Below are 14,621 nucleotides of genomic sequence, written 5' to 3'. Positions count from 1 at the left end.
GGAGAACTGGAACGAGCTGGAACACGCTGGCTGGATCAGGCGGGCTGGAACACGCTGGAGCCAATGGACTGGAACAAGCGGGCTGGAACACGCTGGAGCCGATGGAGTGGAACAAGCGGGTGAAGCTGGGTCAGGCGAACTGGAACAAACTGGGATCAGGAGGACTGGAACAAGCTTGAACACGTTGGGGCGGATTGACTGGAGCAAGCAGGGATTGACTGGAACAAGCTGGAGTGGGCTGGATCAGGTTGGAATGGGCTGGAACAAGCTGGAGCATTAGAGCAGGAACGAGCTGGCACACGGGCTGGAACAAGCTGGAACAGGCTAGGCCAGATGGGCTGGTATAAGCTGGATCAAGTTGGAGCAGAAGACAGCGGCACTGCAGGACTGGAACACGCTAGGACAAGCAGGTGCAGATGTACTGGGGCAAGTAGGAACAGCCGGACTTGGACAAGCAGGTGCAGGTGGACTGTAGCAAGTCGGAACAGACGGACTAAGCAAGCTGGAACGGATGGCCTGGATCAAGTTGGAGCGGATGGACTGGAACAGGCTCAGGCAGATGGGCTGGAACGGATGGACTGGAACAAGCTGGAACAGGCAGGAGTAGGAGTAGCAGGGCCCGAGCGAGTAAGCTGGAACAGACAGATTGGGACAAGCAGAAGCAGGAGGGAGCAGAGCAGCGGGCTGGAGCAAGCCGGGTCGGAGCAGGCTGAAGGGCCAGAGCAAGCCAGGACAGAGGGCAGGCGGCAGACAGGCAGGACCAGAGCCAGTGAGGGCCACGGGACATGAACATGAGGTCCTAGGGAACAGCTGCCTGTGGACACCTGGCTCCCCAAGCTCCCACGTCAGCAGGATTAACACCAGGGCCAGCTGCCCAGGTCTCCTGGCTCTCAGATGGGCTAGGGAGAACGGCTGCCACGTGGACGCGTGGTCCCGGCCGCCCTCCGCCGACTCACCACCCTACCTCAAACTCCCACGCTGTGCCGGTCACCAGGCAGCGGAACGAGACGGCTGCCACGTGGACGCGCGGTCCTGGGCCGCACAGCTTCGATTGCCCCGCCACCGCTGCTCTCGACCTCCTGCCTGCTTGTGCGCTGATACAGCCACGCCGATCCGTACAGCGACACGAGGCAGTAGGAGGCGCTGACTCCGTGAGCGATTCCCTCCTTGGCTACTGTCCTGGGGTTCACGCTGCGATTGCGAGACACTGGGAACCGACCCTTCGATCGGTTCTCAGCGGAGCTCTTCGCAGTGCTTCCTCTCGGTCCGTTCCGGTTCGATCAAGGACGGTCCAGGATAGCGCTGAACAGCGCTGGTAAGTCCTAATCTTAGGACCTCCGGAGCTCAACACGGAGCCTCCTACCTGGCGGCCATCAACAGCTAGCTCAACGACTAGAAGCGTACATATTCTAAAATTGGTTCCGGATTACTTGGTCAAAAAAAAGCATTGAGTAATTTAGCGTAAAATAAGAAAGGAATTAGCCTATGCGATAAGCCGAGCAGCATCTAGAGCGGCAGTCTCTTTCTTTCCCCGGTAGTCTCTTAAAATTTAGAATCAAACCCAGGTTTCTTCGCATGGCAGTACTTATCCACCGGAATGTCCCCTTATCTTGTCTTAATGTTTTTGGAAGATTTATCTAGTACTTGTTTTTCATAAGAGCATAAGAACAGCCATACTGCTTCCAACAGTGGCCAATCCAGGTCACAAGTACTTGACAGACTCCCAAAGAGTAGCAAAATTCCACAGTACCAATCCCAGGGCAAGCCCATGCCTGTTAGCCTGAAAATACAACATCTGTCCCACACGTGTTAACATTCATGTGTTTAGAAAAATACAGGGCCTAATAATGATCAGACAGGGTCCCTCTGATCAATGACGTTCCCATCTCCTATCCATATGAAAGCCTGACTTGTTCTTACCTCACTGGGGGTGGGCGCCTCCATTCTGAATCGGCCTCACCTCCTTTTCTCCAGCCTCCCTCAGGCTCTCTGTCACCCCAACGAGATGATTCCTACGGTCATCAAAAAGAGAGAAAAGTCAGAATAATGGATTTTAAATAAAATTGAACAAAAAAAGGAGCAATAGCCCACTGCCTTCCAGGGCACAGAGTTATTTTCATGCAGTCATCTCTCTGCAGGTACCATGATGTCAAAAATCAAATCAGGATCAGGCCTACAGCATATACATACATTAGATGGATTACTAACAAAAAAAACCCAAAAAACATACTATAGTGATGCTGGTAACACTTTTTCCTCAGAGACCCAGCATATGGTTAAGAAACATATTTTCCTATGAGCTAATAAAGGCCCAGTGCCTCTGTCAGAAAATGCACTGTGTTTTAAATAAACCTGAGGTTCTATGTGAATATCATTACCTCTCGCCTTGATTACTGCAACTTACTCCTCACCGGCCTCCCACTCAGCCATCTATCCCCCCCTTCAATCCGTTCAGAACGCTGCTGCACGTCTTATATTCCGCCAGAACCGATATACTCATATCACCCCTCTCCTCAAATCACTTCATTGGCTTCCGATCAGATATCGCATACAATTCAAGCTCCTCCTCCTTACCTACAAATGCACTCACAGTCTGCGGCTCCTCACTACCTCTCCACCCTCATCTCCCCCTATGTTCCCGCCCGTAACCTCCGCTCACAGGACAAAGCCCCTCTCTCAGTACCCTTCTCCACCACTGCCAACTCCAGGCTCCGCTCATTCTGCCTTGCCTCACCCTATGCCTGGAACAATCTTCCTTTACCCATACGCCATGCCCCCTCCCTACCCATCTTCAAATCTCTGCTTAAAACTCACCTCTTCAATGCTGCCTTCGGCGCCTAACCGCTCGAGAAATATAAAATACCCCAATCTATCCACCCTATCAGATTAACTGTTCACTCGTCCTCTAGATTGTTCAGTCTTTAGATTGTTCTCTTGTCTTTTAGATTGTAAGCTCTTTGATCAGGGACTGTCCTTCTATGTTTAAATTGTACAGCGCTGCGTAACCCTAGTAGCGCTTTAGAAATGTTAGTTAGTAGTTAGTAATATTGAAAAATCTTGTAGGATTTTTATTTTTTTAATCTAAGGAATATAGCTCTGAATTTTTGAAGAAATTCAAATACAGGTCAAAGTTAGGACCTGTATTTGAAACCAAATCCAAGCTTGAGGCAAGTTACAATGAGGTATGATTTCTATCGATATTCTCAGAATATGCCAGTCTCAACTTTCAGGTATACTAGTAATCATAGTTATTTATTTGTAATCACACATATGGATCAAGTGTATTCACTTGACACCAAATTGAATAATGACATTTGTTCTTTCCTATTAATTTCCTTTCCTTGAAACCTGCAAAACCAGTCCAGACTAAACAGGCTATGCCGCATTTCCAGTAGAGACAGAGAAACTGAACTTTACAATGACATCACCAGCATAAGGAGTAATGCAGCCTACTAACTAGCTAGCAATCAAATGTTAAATGAAACATAAAACAGAGAAAAGATGCATACATACAAACATGGAACCTCCTAAACCAATGTTCTCAACTCGGTCCTTGGGACACACCAAGCCATCAAGTTCTCAGGATACCCATAATGAATATGAAAGAAATAGATTTACATACAATGGAAGTAGTACATACACATTTATCTCACACATATTCATTGTGAACATCCTGAAAACTTGACTGGCAAGGTGTGTCCTGAGCGCTGGGCCGAGAACCCTTGTGCTAAAAAGGGTTAACATAGCTGAGAGCAAAAGAGACTTCACTAGAGAAGCCATTCCCAAACCAGTCCTCGGGGCACACCTAGTCCCATCATGTTTTCAGGAAATCCACAATGAATATTCATGAGTTAGATTTGAATGCAATTGAGGCAGTGAATGCAAATTCTCTCTCATGCACATTCATTGTAGATATCCTGAAAACGTGATGGGACTAGGTGTGCCCCGAGGACTGGGTTGGGAATGGCTGCTCTAGAGATTCCCCCAAATACACAGTAGTTCGGGGTGAGTAGTGGACTGATCTAGGAGGATTCAAGAAAAGGAAATTAACAGGCAAGAACAAATTTCACCTCTCTTTTCATTTGACTTGACATTCTTTATGCCGTTTCTTATTATTTTCAGTCGGTTCCTTCTTCCATTTTCTGAAACATTTTCTTTTAGCTCTGATAGCTTCTTTCACCTCACTTTTTAACCACGCCGGCTGTCGTTTGGTCTTCCGTCCTCCTTTTTTAATATGCGGAATATATTTGGCCTGAGCTTCCAGGATGGTGCTTTTGAACAGCATCCACGCCTGATGTAAGTTTTTGACCCTCGCAATCGCTCCTCTAGGTTTTCTTTTCACCATTCTTCTCATTTTATCATAGTCTCCTTTTTTAAAGGTAAACGCTAACTTATTTGATTTCCTATGTATACTTACTTCAAAGCTAATATCAAATCCGATCATATTATGATCACTGTTATCAAGCGGCCCCAGCACCATTACCTCCCGAACCAGATCATGCGCTCCACTAAGGACTAGGTCTACAATTTTTCCTTCTCTCGTTGGCTCCTGTGCCAGCTGCTCCATAAAGCTGTCCTTGATCTAATCAAGGAATTTTACCTCCCTAGCGTGCCCAGATGTTACCCAGTCAATATCGGGGTAATTGAAATCACCCATTATTATTGTGTTGCCCAGTTTGTTTGCGTCCCTAATTTCCTTTAACATTTCTGTATCCGTCTGTTCATCCTGGCCTGGCGGACAGTAGTACACTCCTATCATTATCCTTTTCCCCTTTACACATGGAATTTCAATCCACAGTGATTCCAAGAAGTGTTTTGTTTCCTGCAGAATTTTCACTCACTCAAGAGGCCTTCAACTAATCTCTGTTAGCTGAGGGCTGGCCCCTGGAAACCAGTAGGCATATGTGCTTAATTTCTGTGTGTTGTGCATGATCTATTCTGTCTTATTACCAATGGCATTCTTTCCTTGATTTTATGCTATTCTACACCAGTATTTTGGAATATGCGGTCAAATCTTGTTAAACAATTACTGATTTAAATATGATCCTATAGACTGGCCTTGTACACATGGCTATAGATAAACTTTATTGGGGGAGGTGAGGGTTGTTAATGTGCCAATATAAAATGAGTATGTTATGCATATTTGATTTATAAAAATAAAATATATTTTTTTAAAAAAACATTAAGTGTTGCCATACTGGGACAGACCAAAGGACCTTTATCAAGCCTAGCATCCTGTTTCCAACAGTGGCCAATCAAGGCTACAAGTACCTAGCAAGATCCCAAAACCGTACAACACATTTTATGCTGCTTATCCTAGAAATAAGCAGTGGATTTTTCCCAAGTCCATCTTAATAATGGCTTATGGACTTTTCTTTTAAGAAGTTATCCAAACCTTTTTTAAAACCGGCTAACTGCTTTTACCACATTCTCTGGCAATGAATTTAATTACATGTTGAGTGAAGAAATATTTTCTCTGATTCGTTTTAAATTTACTACTTTGTAGCTTTATCTCGTGCCCCCTAGTCCTAGTATTTTTAGAAACAGTAAACAAGCAATTCACATCTACCCGTTCAATTCCACTCATTTTATAGACTTCTATCATATGTCTCCTCTGCCGTCTTTTCTCCAAGCTAAAGAGCCCTTTTGTAAACCATTCTGAATGAATGAGCTGGCACAATAAGATGATATATAAAACCTGGTAAATAAATGAGCTAACAGCAGCATAGGAAATATATGGCTGCATAAAGAAAAATCACGTTTACCTTCTTTAATGGGTCATCACCAGTCCTCCGCTCCTCTTCTCGGCGACGCTCCCGTTCTTCTATCTCCATCTCACGTTGCCTTTTCTTCCTCTCCTGCTCTTCCAGCTTCTTGATACGCTCCTGATATTCGCGCTCTTCTGACTCCCGCTTTTCATTCTCAACACGATCTCGCTCTTCCCGCTCTGCAGAATACACAGCAGAGTAATTCAGTTAACTTTTTAAAATACTAGACCTATATTTCTAGACACTTGTTTAAACTTTCTATGGTGTGCTCTGCGTTTCTCCTGCAAACAGGTAAAATGAAGATACATACCTGTAGCAGGTATTCTCCGAGGACAGCAGGCTCAATATGCTGACTGATGGGTCGTCATCCGCAGCAGCCCAGGAGACCTAAACTTAAAAGCAAAAAGAACTCTCCAGAACGTGCCGTCGAGCGGGCCGAACACATTGTGCATGTGCGAATGGCTTCCCGCCCGCGACGCGAGCGTGCCACTACTAGTTTCGTAAAAAGCAAAGAATAGAACTATAACATCTCCAACGGGGAGGAGGGAGGGTTGTCAGAATGTTGAGCCTGCTGTCCTCGGAGAATACCTGTTACAGGTATGTATCTTCATTTTCTCCGAGGACAAGCAGGCTCAATATTCTGACTGATGGGGGTATTCCTAGCCCCCAGGCTCACTCAAAACAATGAACACTGGTCAATTGGGCCTTGCAACGGCGAGGACGTAACAGAGATTGACCTAAAAATAAATTTAACTAGGTGAGAGTGCAGCCTGGAACAGAAGATAAATGGGCCTAGGAGGGTGGAGTTGGATTCTAAACCCCGAACAAATTCTGCAGCACCGACTGCCCAAACCGACTGTTGTGTCGGGTATCCTGCTGAAGGCAGTAGTTAGATGTGAATGTGTGGACAGATGACCATGTTGCAGCCTTGCAAATCACTTCAATGGAGGCTGACTTCAAGTGAGCCACTGACACAGCCATAGCTCTAACATTCTGAGCCGTGACATGGGCCTCCAGAGTCAGCCCAGCTTGGGCGTAAGTGAAGGAAATGCAATCTGCTAGTCAATTAGATATGGTGCGTTTCCTGATGGCAACTCCCCTCCTGTTGGGATTAAAAGAAACAAACAACTGGGCGGACTGTCTATAGGGCTTAGTCCGCTCCACGTAAAAGGCCAATGCTCTCGTACAGTCCAAGGTGTGCAACTTGTCTTCACCAGGGCGGGTATGAGGACGGGAAAAAAATGTTGGCAAGACGATAGACTGGTTCAGATGGAACTCAGAAACCAATGTGAGTGGAGTTGAACGGGTAGATGTGAACGAACAACTAAAGGCTGTCCAGAGATAGGCTGACCTTCTACAAGTTGATGGTAAGCACTAATCGCACTAAGGTGAACCCTTACGGAGTTGGTCTTGAAATCAGACTCTGATAAGTGTAGAAGATACTCAACCAGGGTCAGTGTAGGACAAGAAACGGATCTAGGGCCCTGCTATCACACCAGACGGCAAGCCTCCTCCATTTAAAAGAGTAACACTTTTTCGTGGAATCTTTCCTGGAAGCAAGCAAGACTCGGGAGACACCCTCTGAAAGACCCAAGGAGGCAACTTCTAAGCTCTCAACATCCAGGCTGTCAGAGCCAGAGACTGGAGGTTGGGATGTAGAAGTGACCCCTCGTCTGAGTGATGAGGGTCGGAAAACACCCCAATCTCCACGGTTCTTCGGAGGACAACTCCAGAAGAGGAGGGAATCAGATCTGACGAGGCCAAAAAGGAGCAATCAGGATCATTGTTCCTCAGTCCTGCTTGAGTTTCAGCAAAGTCTTCCCTACTAGACATATGGGAGGATACGCATACAGAAGGCCTGCCCCCCAATTAAGGAGAAAGGCATCTGACGCTAGTCTGTCGTGGGCCTGAAGACTGGAACAGAATTGAGGGACTTTGTGATTAATCTGAGTGGCAAAAAGATCCACCGAGGGGGTGCCCCATGCTTGGAAAATCTTGCAGACGTCCATATTCAGAGACCACTCGTGAGGTTGCATGATTCTGCTCAACCTGTCGGCCAGACTGTTGCTTACGCCTGCCAGATAAGTGGCCTGGAGAAACATGCCATGTTGGTGAGCCCAAAGCCACATGTGGACGGCCTCCTGACACAGAGGGCGAGATCCGGTGCCCCCCTGCTTGTTGGTGTAATACATTGCAACCTGATTGTAAGTCTGAATTAGAATGATTTGGTTGGACAGCTGATCTCTGAAAGCCTTTAGAGCGTTCCAGATTGCTCGTAACTCCAGGAGGTTGATCTGAAGACCCTTTTCCTGAAAGGACCAAGCTCCTTGAGTGTGAAGTCCATCTACATGAGCTCCCCACCCCAGGAGGGATGCATCCGTCGTCAGCACTTTCTGTGGCTGAGGAATTTGGAATGGACGTCCCAAGGTCAGATTGGATTGAATGGTCCACCACTGAAGGGATCTGCAAAATGCGGTGGAGAGATGGATTACATCCTCTAGACACCCCGTGGCCTGACACCACTGGGAAGCTAGGGTCCATTGAGCTGATCTCATATGTAGGCATGCCATGAGAATTACATGAACCGTGGAGGCCCTGTGCCCTAAAAGTCTACTTCTACTTATTTCTAAAGCGCAACTAGATGTACGCAGCGCTGTACACTTGAACATGAAGAGACAGTTCCTGCTCAACAGAGCTTACAATCTAATTAAAACCAACATGTTCAAAAAGGCATACCCTACCGACCCAACATAAGTGCCAGAACTCTGCAACACAACTAAACCAAAGCTCGTAATGGACATTACATTACCCTTTCCTCTCCTCGATCCCCACTGTGTCGGAAACACATGAACCTTATTCAACCACAGCATCACCTTGTATTTGTTTCTCTACCGGACTAGGCGAACGCCTTTACGGTACTATGTAAGTCAACATCTGCCGAGCTGTGATCTGTTGAGACGCTCGAGCCAAGGACACTAGGGCCAGGAGATTGTCTGCCCTTGCCTGGGGAAGATAAGCTCGAGACGTGCATGTGTCCAACAGAGCTCCAAAGAACTCCAATTTCTGAACCGGGACAAAATGGGATAATTGATTCCAAATCCCAGTAGCTCCAGCAGTTGAATAGTCAACCTCATGGCCTGTAGAGCTCCTGCCTCCGAGGTGCTCTTCACCAGCCAATTGTCGAGTCTGCGTAGCAATGCTGCAACAACTGCCAGACACTTTGTGAAGACTCTGGGCGCAGATGCGAGGCCAAAGGGCAGTACACGGTACTGAAAATGCTGAGTCCCCAACCGAAATCGAAGATACTTCCTGTGAGCTGGAAGTATTGAGATGTGAGTATAGGCATCCTTTAAGTCCAGAGAACATAGCCAATAGTTTTCCTGAATCATGGGAAGAAGGGTGCCCAGGGAAACCATCCTGAACTTTTTTCTCGAACAAGGAATTTGTTCAGGGCCCTTAGGATGGGACGTATCCCCCCTGTTTTCTTTTGCACAAGGAAGTACCTGGAATAGAATCCCAGCCCTTCTTCCCCTGGTGGAACGGGTTCGACCGCATTGGCCTTTAGAAGGGCAGAGAGTTCCTCTGCAAGTACCTGCTTGTGCTGGGAGCTGAAGGACTGAGCTCCCGGTGGGCAATTTGGAGGCGTGGATACAGATTGAGAGTGTATCCTAACCGGACTATTTGAAGAACTCACTGGTTGGAGGTTATAAGAGGCCACCTTTGGTGAAAAAATATCAACCTCCCCCCGACCGGCAAGCCATCCGGCACGGACACTTTTCCCAAGGTTATACTGCACTGGAGCCAGTCAAAAGCCCGTCCCTTGCTTTTGCTGGGGAGCCCTGCGAGCCCTAGGGGCCTTAGGCGCACGGCATTGACGGGAACGCGCATGCTGGGACTGAGCCTTAACCAGCTGCCGAGAAGCAGGAGTGTACCTGCGCCTGTTATAGGAATAGGGAGCACTCCTCTTCCCTCCAAAAAAATCTCCTAGAAGAGGAGGCAGTAGCAGAAGACGTCTGGCGGGAGAATCCATGGCATCATGATGCTTTTTGATCTGATCGACCATGTCCTCTACTTTTTCTCCAAAAATATTATCCCCCCGGCAAGGAATATCCGCCATTCGCTGCTGGGTCTTCTAATCCAGGTCAGAGACACGCAGCCATGAGAGTCTGTGCATCACTATACCTTGCGCAGCTACTCGGGATGCCACATCAAAAGTGTCATAAGACCCCCTGGCCAGAAATTTGCGACACGCCTTCTGCTGCCTGACCACCTGGTGAAAAGGTTCAGCAAGCTCCGGAGGAAGTGCTTCAACTAAACTGGACAGTTGCCTCACCGAGTTCCGCAAGTGGATGCTCGTGTAGAGCTGGTATGTTTGGATCTTGGCGGCGAGCATAGCGGCCTGATACGTTCTCCTCACAAAAGAATTCAAGGTCCTAGACTCTCTGCCTGGGGGCGCCGAGGCATAGTCTCTAGTACTCTTGGCTCTTCTGAGAGCAGAGTCCATCACCATGGAATCGTGAGAAAGTTGGGCCTTCACAATTACAGGCTCACTATGGACTCGGATTTTTTGGGGACCACTGGGTTAGAAAGAGGGCACGACCAATTTCACATAAGCACTTCCCTCAGTGTATTATGCAAGGGGGCCATAGCAACCTCAGCAGGCGGAGGATAATCCAAGACCTTAAGCATCTCGGCCCTGGGCTCATCCACAACCTCCATAGGGAATGGAATGTCAAACAAAAGATGAGAAAGTGAGACTCTCAGGTGGAGAAATTCCACTCAACTGGCGGAGTAGGATCGGAGGGAACCCCACACGACTCTTTCTCCGAAATGTATCTGGGGTTTTCCTCCTCTTCACGAGCGCTCCTCATCGGTATCGGACAAGAGCTCCCTAAGAGCAGCCCGAACCCGAGCCTGTGTCGACGACGAAGATCGACGACCTCATGGGGGGTATCGAGAATTCGACCCCTGCCTGGACTCCGGCGAAGCTTCCTCCACCAACGTTGAGGGGGAATCGACCCGGGTGGCTGCCGACGCTGGTACCGGAGGATGGGGACCTCCTCACAGGTGATGGCCCAGATGCCGCCTCAGCAGTCGGTATGGAAGGCGCAAGCACCCCCGATACCGAGGCAGACTGGCGAAGCAACCCCTCCAGTAGTTCTGGAAGTAGGGCCTGGATGCGCTCGTCGAGAGCCTGCATCGGAAAAGGCTGGGGGGCCCGTGCAGGAGTCAGTGCTAGAAGCTGAGGGGGCTCGAGAGCCGGTACCAGGCTGCCAGATGACCGACGCGTCGGGACCTCTTGTATGGAGGGTGAGTGGTCCTCCCGGCGCCGACGCTTCTCGGGTGCCGACGCCCTCAGCTCCCCGGAGCTCTCGGTACTGTGCATGGAAGGAGATCGATGATGGTGCTTCTTCACCTTCACTCGACGCCTCTGTATCACTCCACAGTACATAAGTACATAGTACATAAGTAGTGCCATACTGGGAAAGACCAAAGGTCCATCTAGCCCAGCATCCTGTCACCGACAGTGGCCAATCCAGGTCAAGGGCACCTGGCACGCTCCCCAAACGTAAAAACATTCCAGACAAGTTATACCTAAAAATGCGGAATTTTTCCAAGTCCATTTAATAGCGGTCTATGGACTTGTCCTTTAGGAATCTATCTAACCCCTTTTTAAACTCCGTCAAGCTAACCGCCCGTACCACGTTCTCCGGCAACGAATTCCAGAGTCTAATTACACGTTGGGTGAAGAAAAATTTTCTCCGATTCGTTTTAAATTTACCACACTGTAGCTTCAACTCATGCCCTCTAGTCCTAGTATTTTTGGATAGCGTGAACAGTCGCTTCACATCCACCCGATCCATTCCACTCATTATTTTATACACTTCTATCATATCTCCCCTCAGCCGTCTCTTCTCCAAGCTGAAAAGCCCTAGCCTTCTCAGCCTCTCTTCATAGGAAAGTCGTCCCATCCCCACTATCATTTTCGTCGCCCTTCGCTGTACCTTTTCCAATTCTACTATATCTTTTTTGAGATACGGAGACCAGTACTGAACACAATACTCCAGGTGCGGTCGCACCATGGAGCGATACAACGGCATTATAACATCCGCACACCTGGACTCCATACCCTTCTTAATAACACCCAACATTCTATTCGCTTTCCTAGCCGCAGCAGCACACTGAGCAGAAGGTTTCAGCGTATCATCGACGACGACACCCAGATCCCTTTCTTGATCCGTAACTCCTAACGCGGAACCTTGCAAGACGTAGCTATAATTCGGGTTCCTCTTACCCACATGCATCACTTTGCACTTGTCAACATTGAACTTCATCTGCCACTTGCATGCCCATTCTCCCAGTCTCGCAAGGTCCTCCTGTAATCGTTCACATTCCTCCTGCGACTTGACGACCCTGAATAATTTTGTGTCATCGGCGAATTTAATTACCTCACTAGTTATTCCCATCTCTAGGTCATTTATAAATACATTAAAAAGCAACGGACCCAGCACAGACCCCTGCGGGACCCCACTAACTACCCTCCTACACTGAGAATACTGGCCACGCAATCCTACTCTCTGCTTCCTATCTTTCAACCAGTTCTTAATCCATAATAATACCCTACCTCCGATTCCATGACTCTGCAATTTCTTCAGGAGTCTTTCGTGCGGCACTTTGTCAAACGCCTTCTGAAAATCCAGATATACAATATCAACCGGCTCCCCATTGTCCACATGTTTGCTTACCCCCTCAAAAAAATGCATTAGATTGGTGAGGCAAGACTTCCCTTCACTAAATCCGTGCTGACTTTGTCTCATCAGTCCATGTTTTTGTATATGCTCTGCAATTTTATTCTTAATAATAGCCTCCACCATCTTGCCCGGCACCGACGTCAGACTCACCGGTCTATAATTTCCCGGATCTCCTCTGGAACCCTTCTTAAAAATCGGAGTAACATTGGCTACCCTCCAGTCTTCCGGTACTACACTCGATTTTAGGGACAGATTGCATATTTCTAACAGTAGCTCCGCAAGTTCATTTTTTAGTTCTATTAATACTCTGGGATGAATACCATCAGGTCCCGGTGATTTACTACTCTTCAGCTTGCTGAACTGACCCATTACATCCTCCAAGGTTACAGAGAATTTGTTTAGTTTCTCCGACTCCCCCGCTTCAAATATTCTTTCCGGCACCGGTGTCCCCCCCAAATCCTCCTCGGTGAAGACCGAAGCAAAGAATTCATTTAATTTCTCCGCTACGGCTTTGTCCTCCTTGATCGCCCCTTTAACACCATTTTCGTCCAGCGGCCCAACCGACTCTTTGGCCGGTTTCCTGCTTTTAATGTATCTAAAAAATTTTTACTATGTATTTTTGCTTCCAACGCTAATTTCTTCTCAAAGTCCTTTTTTGCCCTCCTTATCTCCGCTTTGCATTTGGCTTGGCATTCCTTATGATCTATCCTGTTACTTTCAGTTGGTTCTCTTCTCCACTTTCTGAAGGATTGTTTTTTGGCTCTAATGATTTCCTTTATCTTACTGTTTAGCCACGCCGGCTGACGTTTAGTCTTTTTTCCCTTTTTTCTAATACGTGGAATATATTTGTCCTGAACCTCCAGGATGGTGTTTTTAAACAGCATCCACGCCTGATGCAAGTTTTTTACTCTGCGAGCTGCTCCTTTCAGTCTTTTTTTCACCATTTTTCTCATTTTGTCGTAATCACCTTTTCTATAGTTAAACGCTAGCGTACTTGATTTCCTAGTTTCACTTCCTTCAATGCCAATATCAAAACCGATCATATTATGATCACTGTTATCAAGCGGCCCTCGTATCGTTACCCCCTGCACTAGATCATGAGCACCACTAAGGACTAAGTCTAGTATTTTTCCTTCTCTTGTCGGCTCCTGAACTAGCTGTTCCATGAAGCTGTCCTTGATTTCATCAAGAAATCTTATGTCCCTTGCGTGTACAGATGTTACATTAACCCAGTCTATATGCGGGTAATTGAAATCCCCCATTATTATTGTGTTGCCCAGTTTGTTTGCGTCCCTGATTTCCTTTAACATTTCCGCATCCGTCTGTTCGTCCTGGCCAGGCGGACGGTAGTACACTCCTATCACTATCCTTTTCCCCTTTGCACATGGAATTTCAATCCACAGTGATTCCAAGGAGTGTTTTGTTTCCTGCAGAATTTTCAATCTATTTGATTCAAGGCTCTCGTTAATATACAATGCTACCCCTCCACCAATCCGATTCACCCTATCACTACGATATAATTTGTACCCCGGTATGACAGTGTCCCACTGGTTATCCTCCTTCCACCAGGTCTCAGAGATGCCTATTATATCTAATTTTTCATTTAGTGCAATATATTCCAACTCCCCCATCTTATTTCTTAGGCTCCTGGCATTCGCATATAGACATTTCAAACTATGTTTGTTGTTCCTAAGTACATCATGCTTAGTACTTGACAGTATTAATTGGCAATCTTTTGTCTGATTTTTACGTTCAATTCTGGTCACCATATTTCAAAAAATATAAATAGGTGTGGTGAAACGGGGTTTTCAAGCCCTGTGAATTGTAATAATATTTTCATGAAGTATTTCTCTTGATTAGCCAGCAGGTGGTGTTCTGTGTTTTAAGGCTGTCGCAAAGAAGACTTTCTTTTTAGCTTAAGCGCTGAAGAAAAAGTATACTGCCCTGCTACTGGCCAAATTCTTTCAAAGGTTAATGCTCTGGGCTCTGATTGGCCCTGGAGTTCAAAATCCAGCCAGGAAAAACTGGATTTTCTCCAGTCTCAGCTATGGGGTACAGAGGGTAAACATCTCTGCCCTGAGGCCCTGTTCAAGACCTGTGA

General features: G+C 47.1%; 1 protein-coding gene across 3 annotated transcripts in view; it reads right to left on the bottom strand.

The window, feature by feature from the left end:
• EIF3A (eukaryotic translation initiation factor 3 subunit A) overlaps nt 1-14,621 on the bottom strand; it is a 155,231-nt gene that overhangs the window by 43,695 nt on the left and 96,915 nt on the right. For all 3 annotated transcript variants that reach the window (XM_030202628.1, XM_030202629.1, XM_030202627.1), the window contains exons 17-18: nt 5,766-5,947; nt 1,921-2,012 (exon numbers count right to left, since the gene is read on the bottom strand). In XM_030202628.1, the coding sequence (XP_030058488.1) occupies nt 1,921-2,012; nt 5,766-5,947 (274 nt within the window). The remainder of the gene's footprint in view (nt 1-1,920; nt 2,013-5,765; nt 5,948-14,621) is intronic.

This window comes from Microcaecilia unicolor, chromosome 5 (genome assembly GCF_901765095.1).
Source record: "Microcaecilia unicolor chromosome 5, aMicUni1.1, whole genome shotgun sequence".
NCBI classification, from domain to species: Eukaryota; Metazoa; Chordata; class Amphibia; order Gymnophiona; family Siphonopidae; genus Microcaecilia; species Microcaecilia unicolor.
The sequence above is the reverse complement of the archived record's forward strand: the minus strand, read 5'-3'. Positions and strand labels throughout refer to the sequence as shown.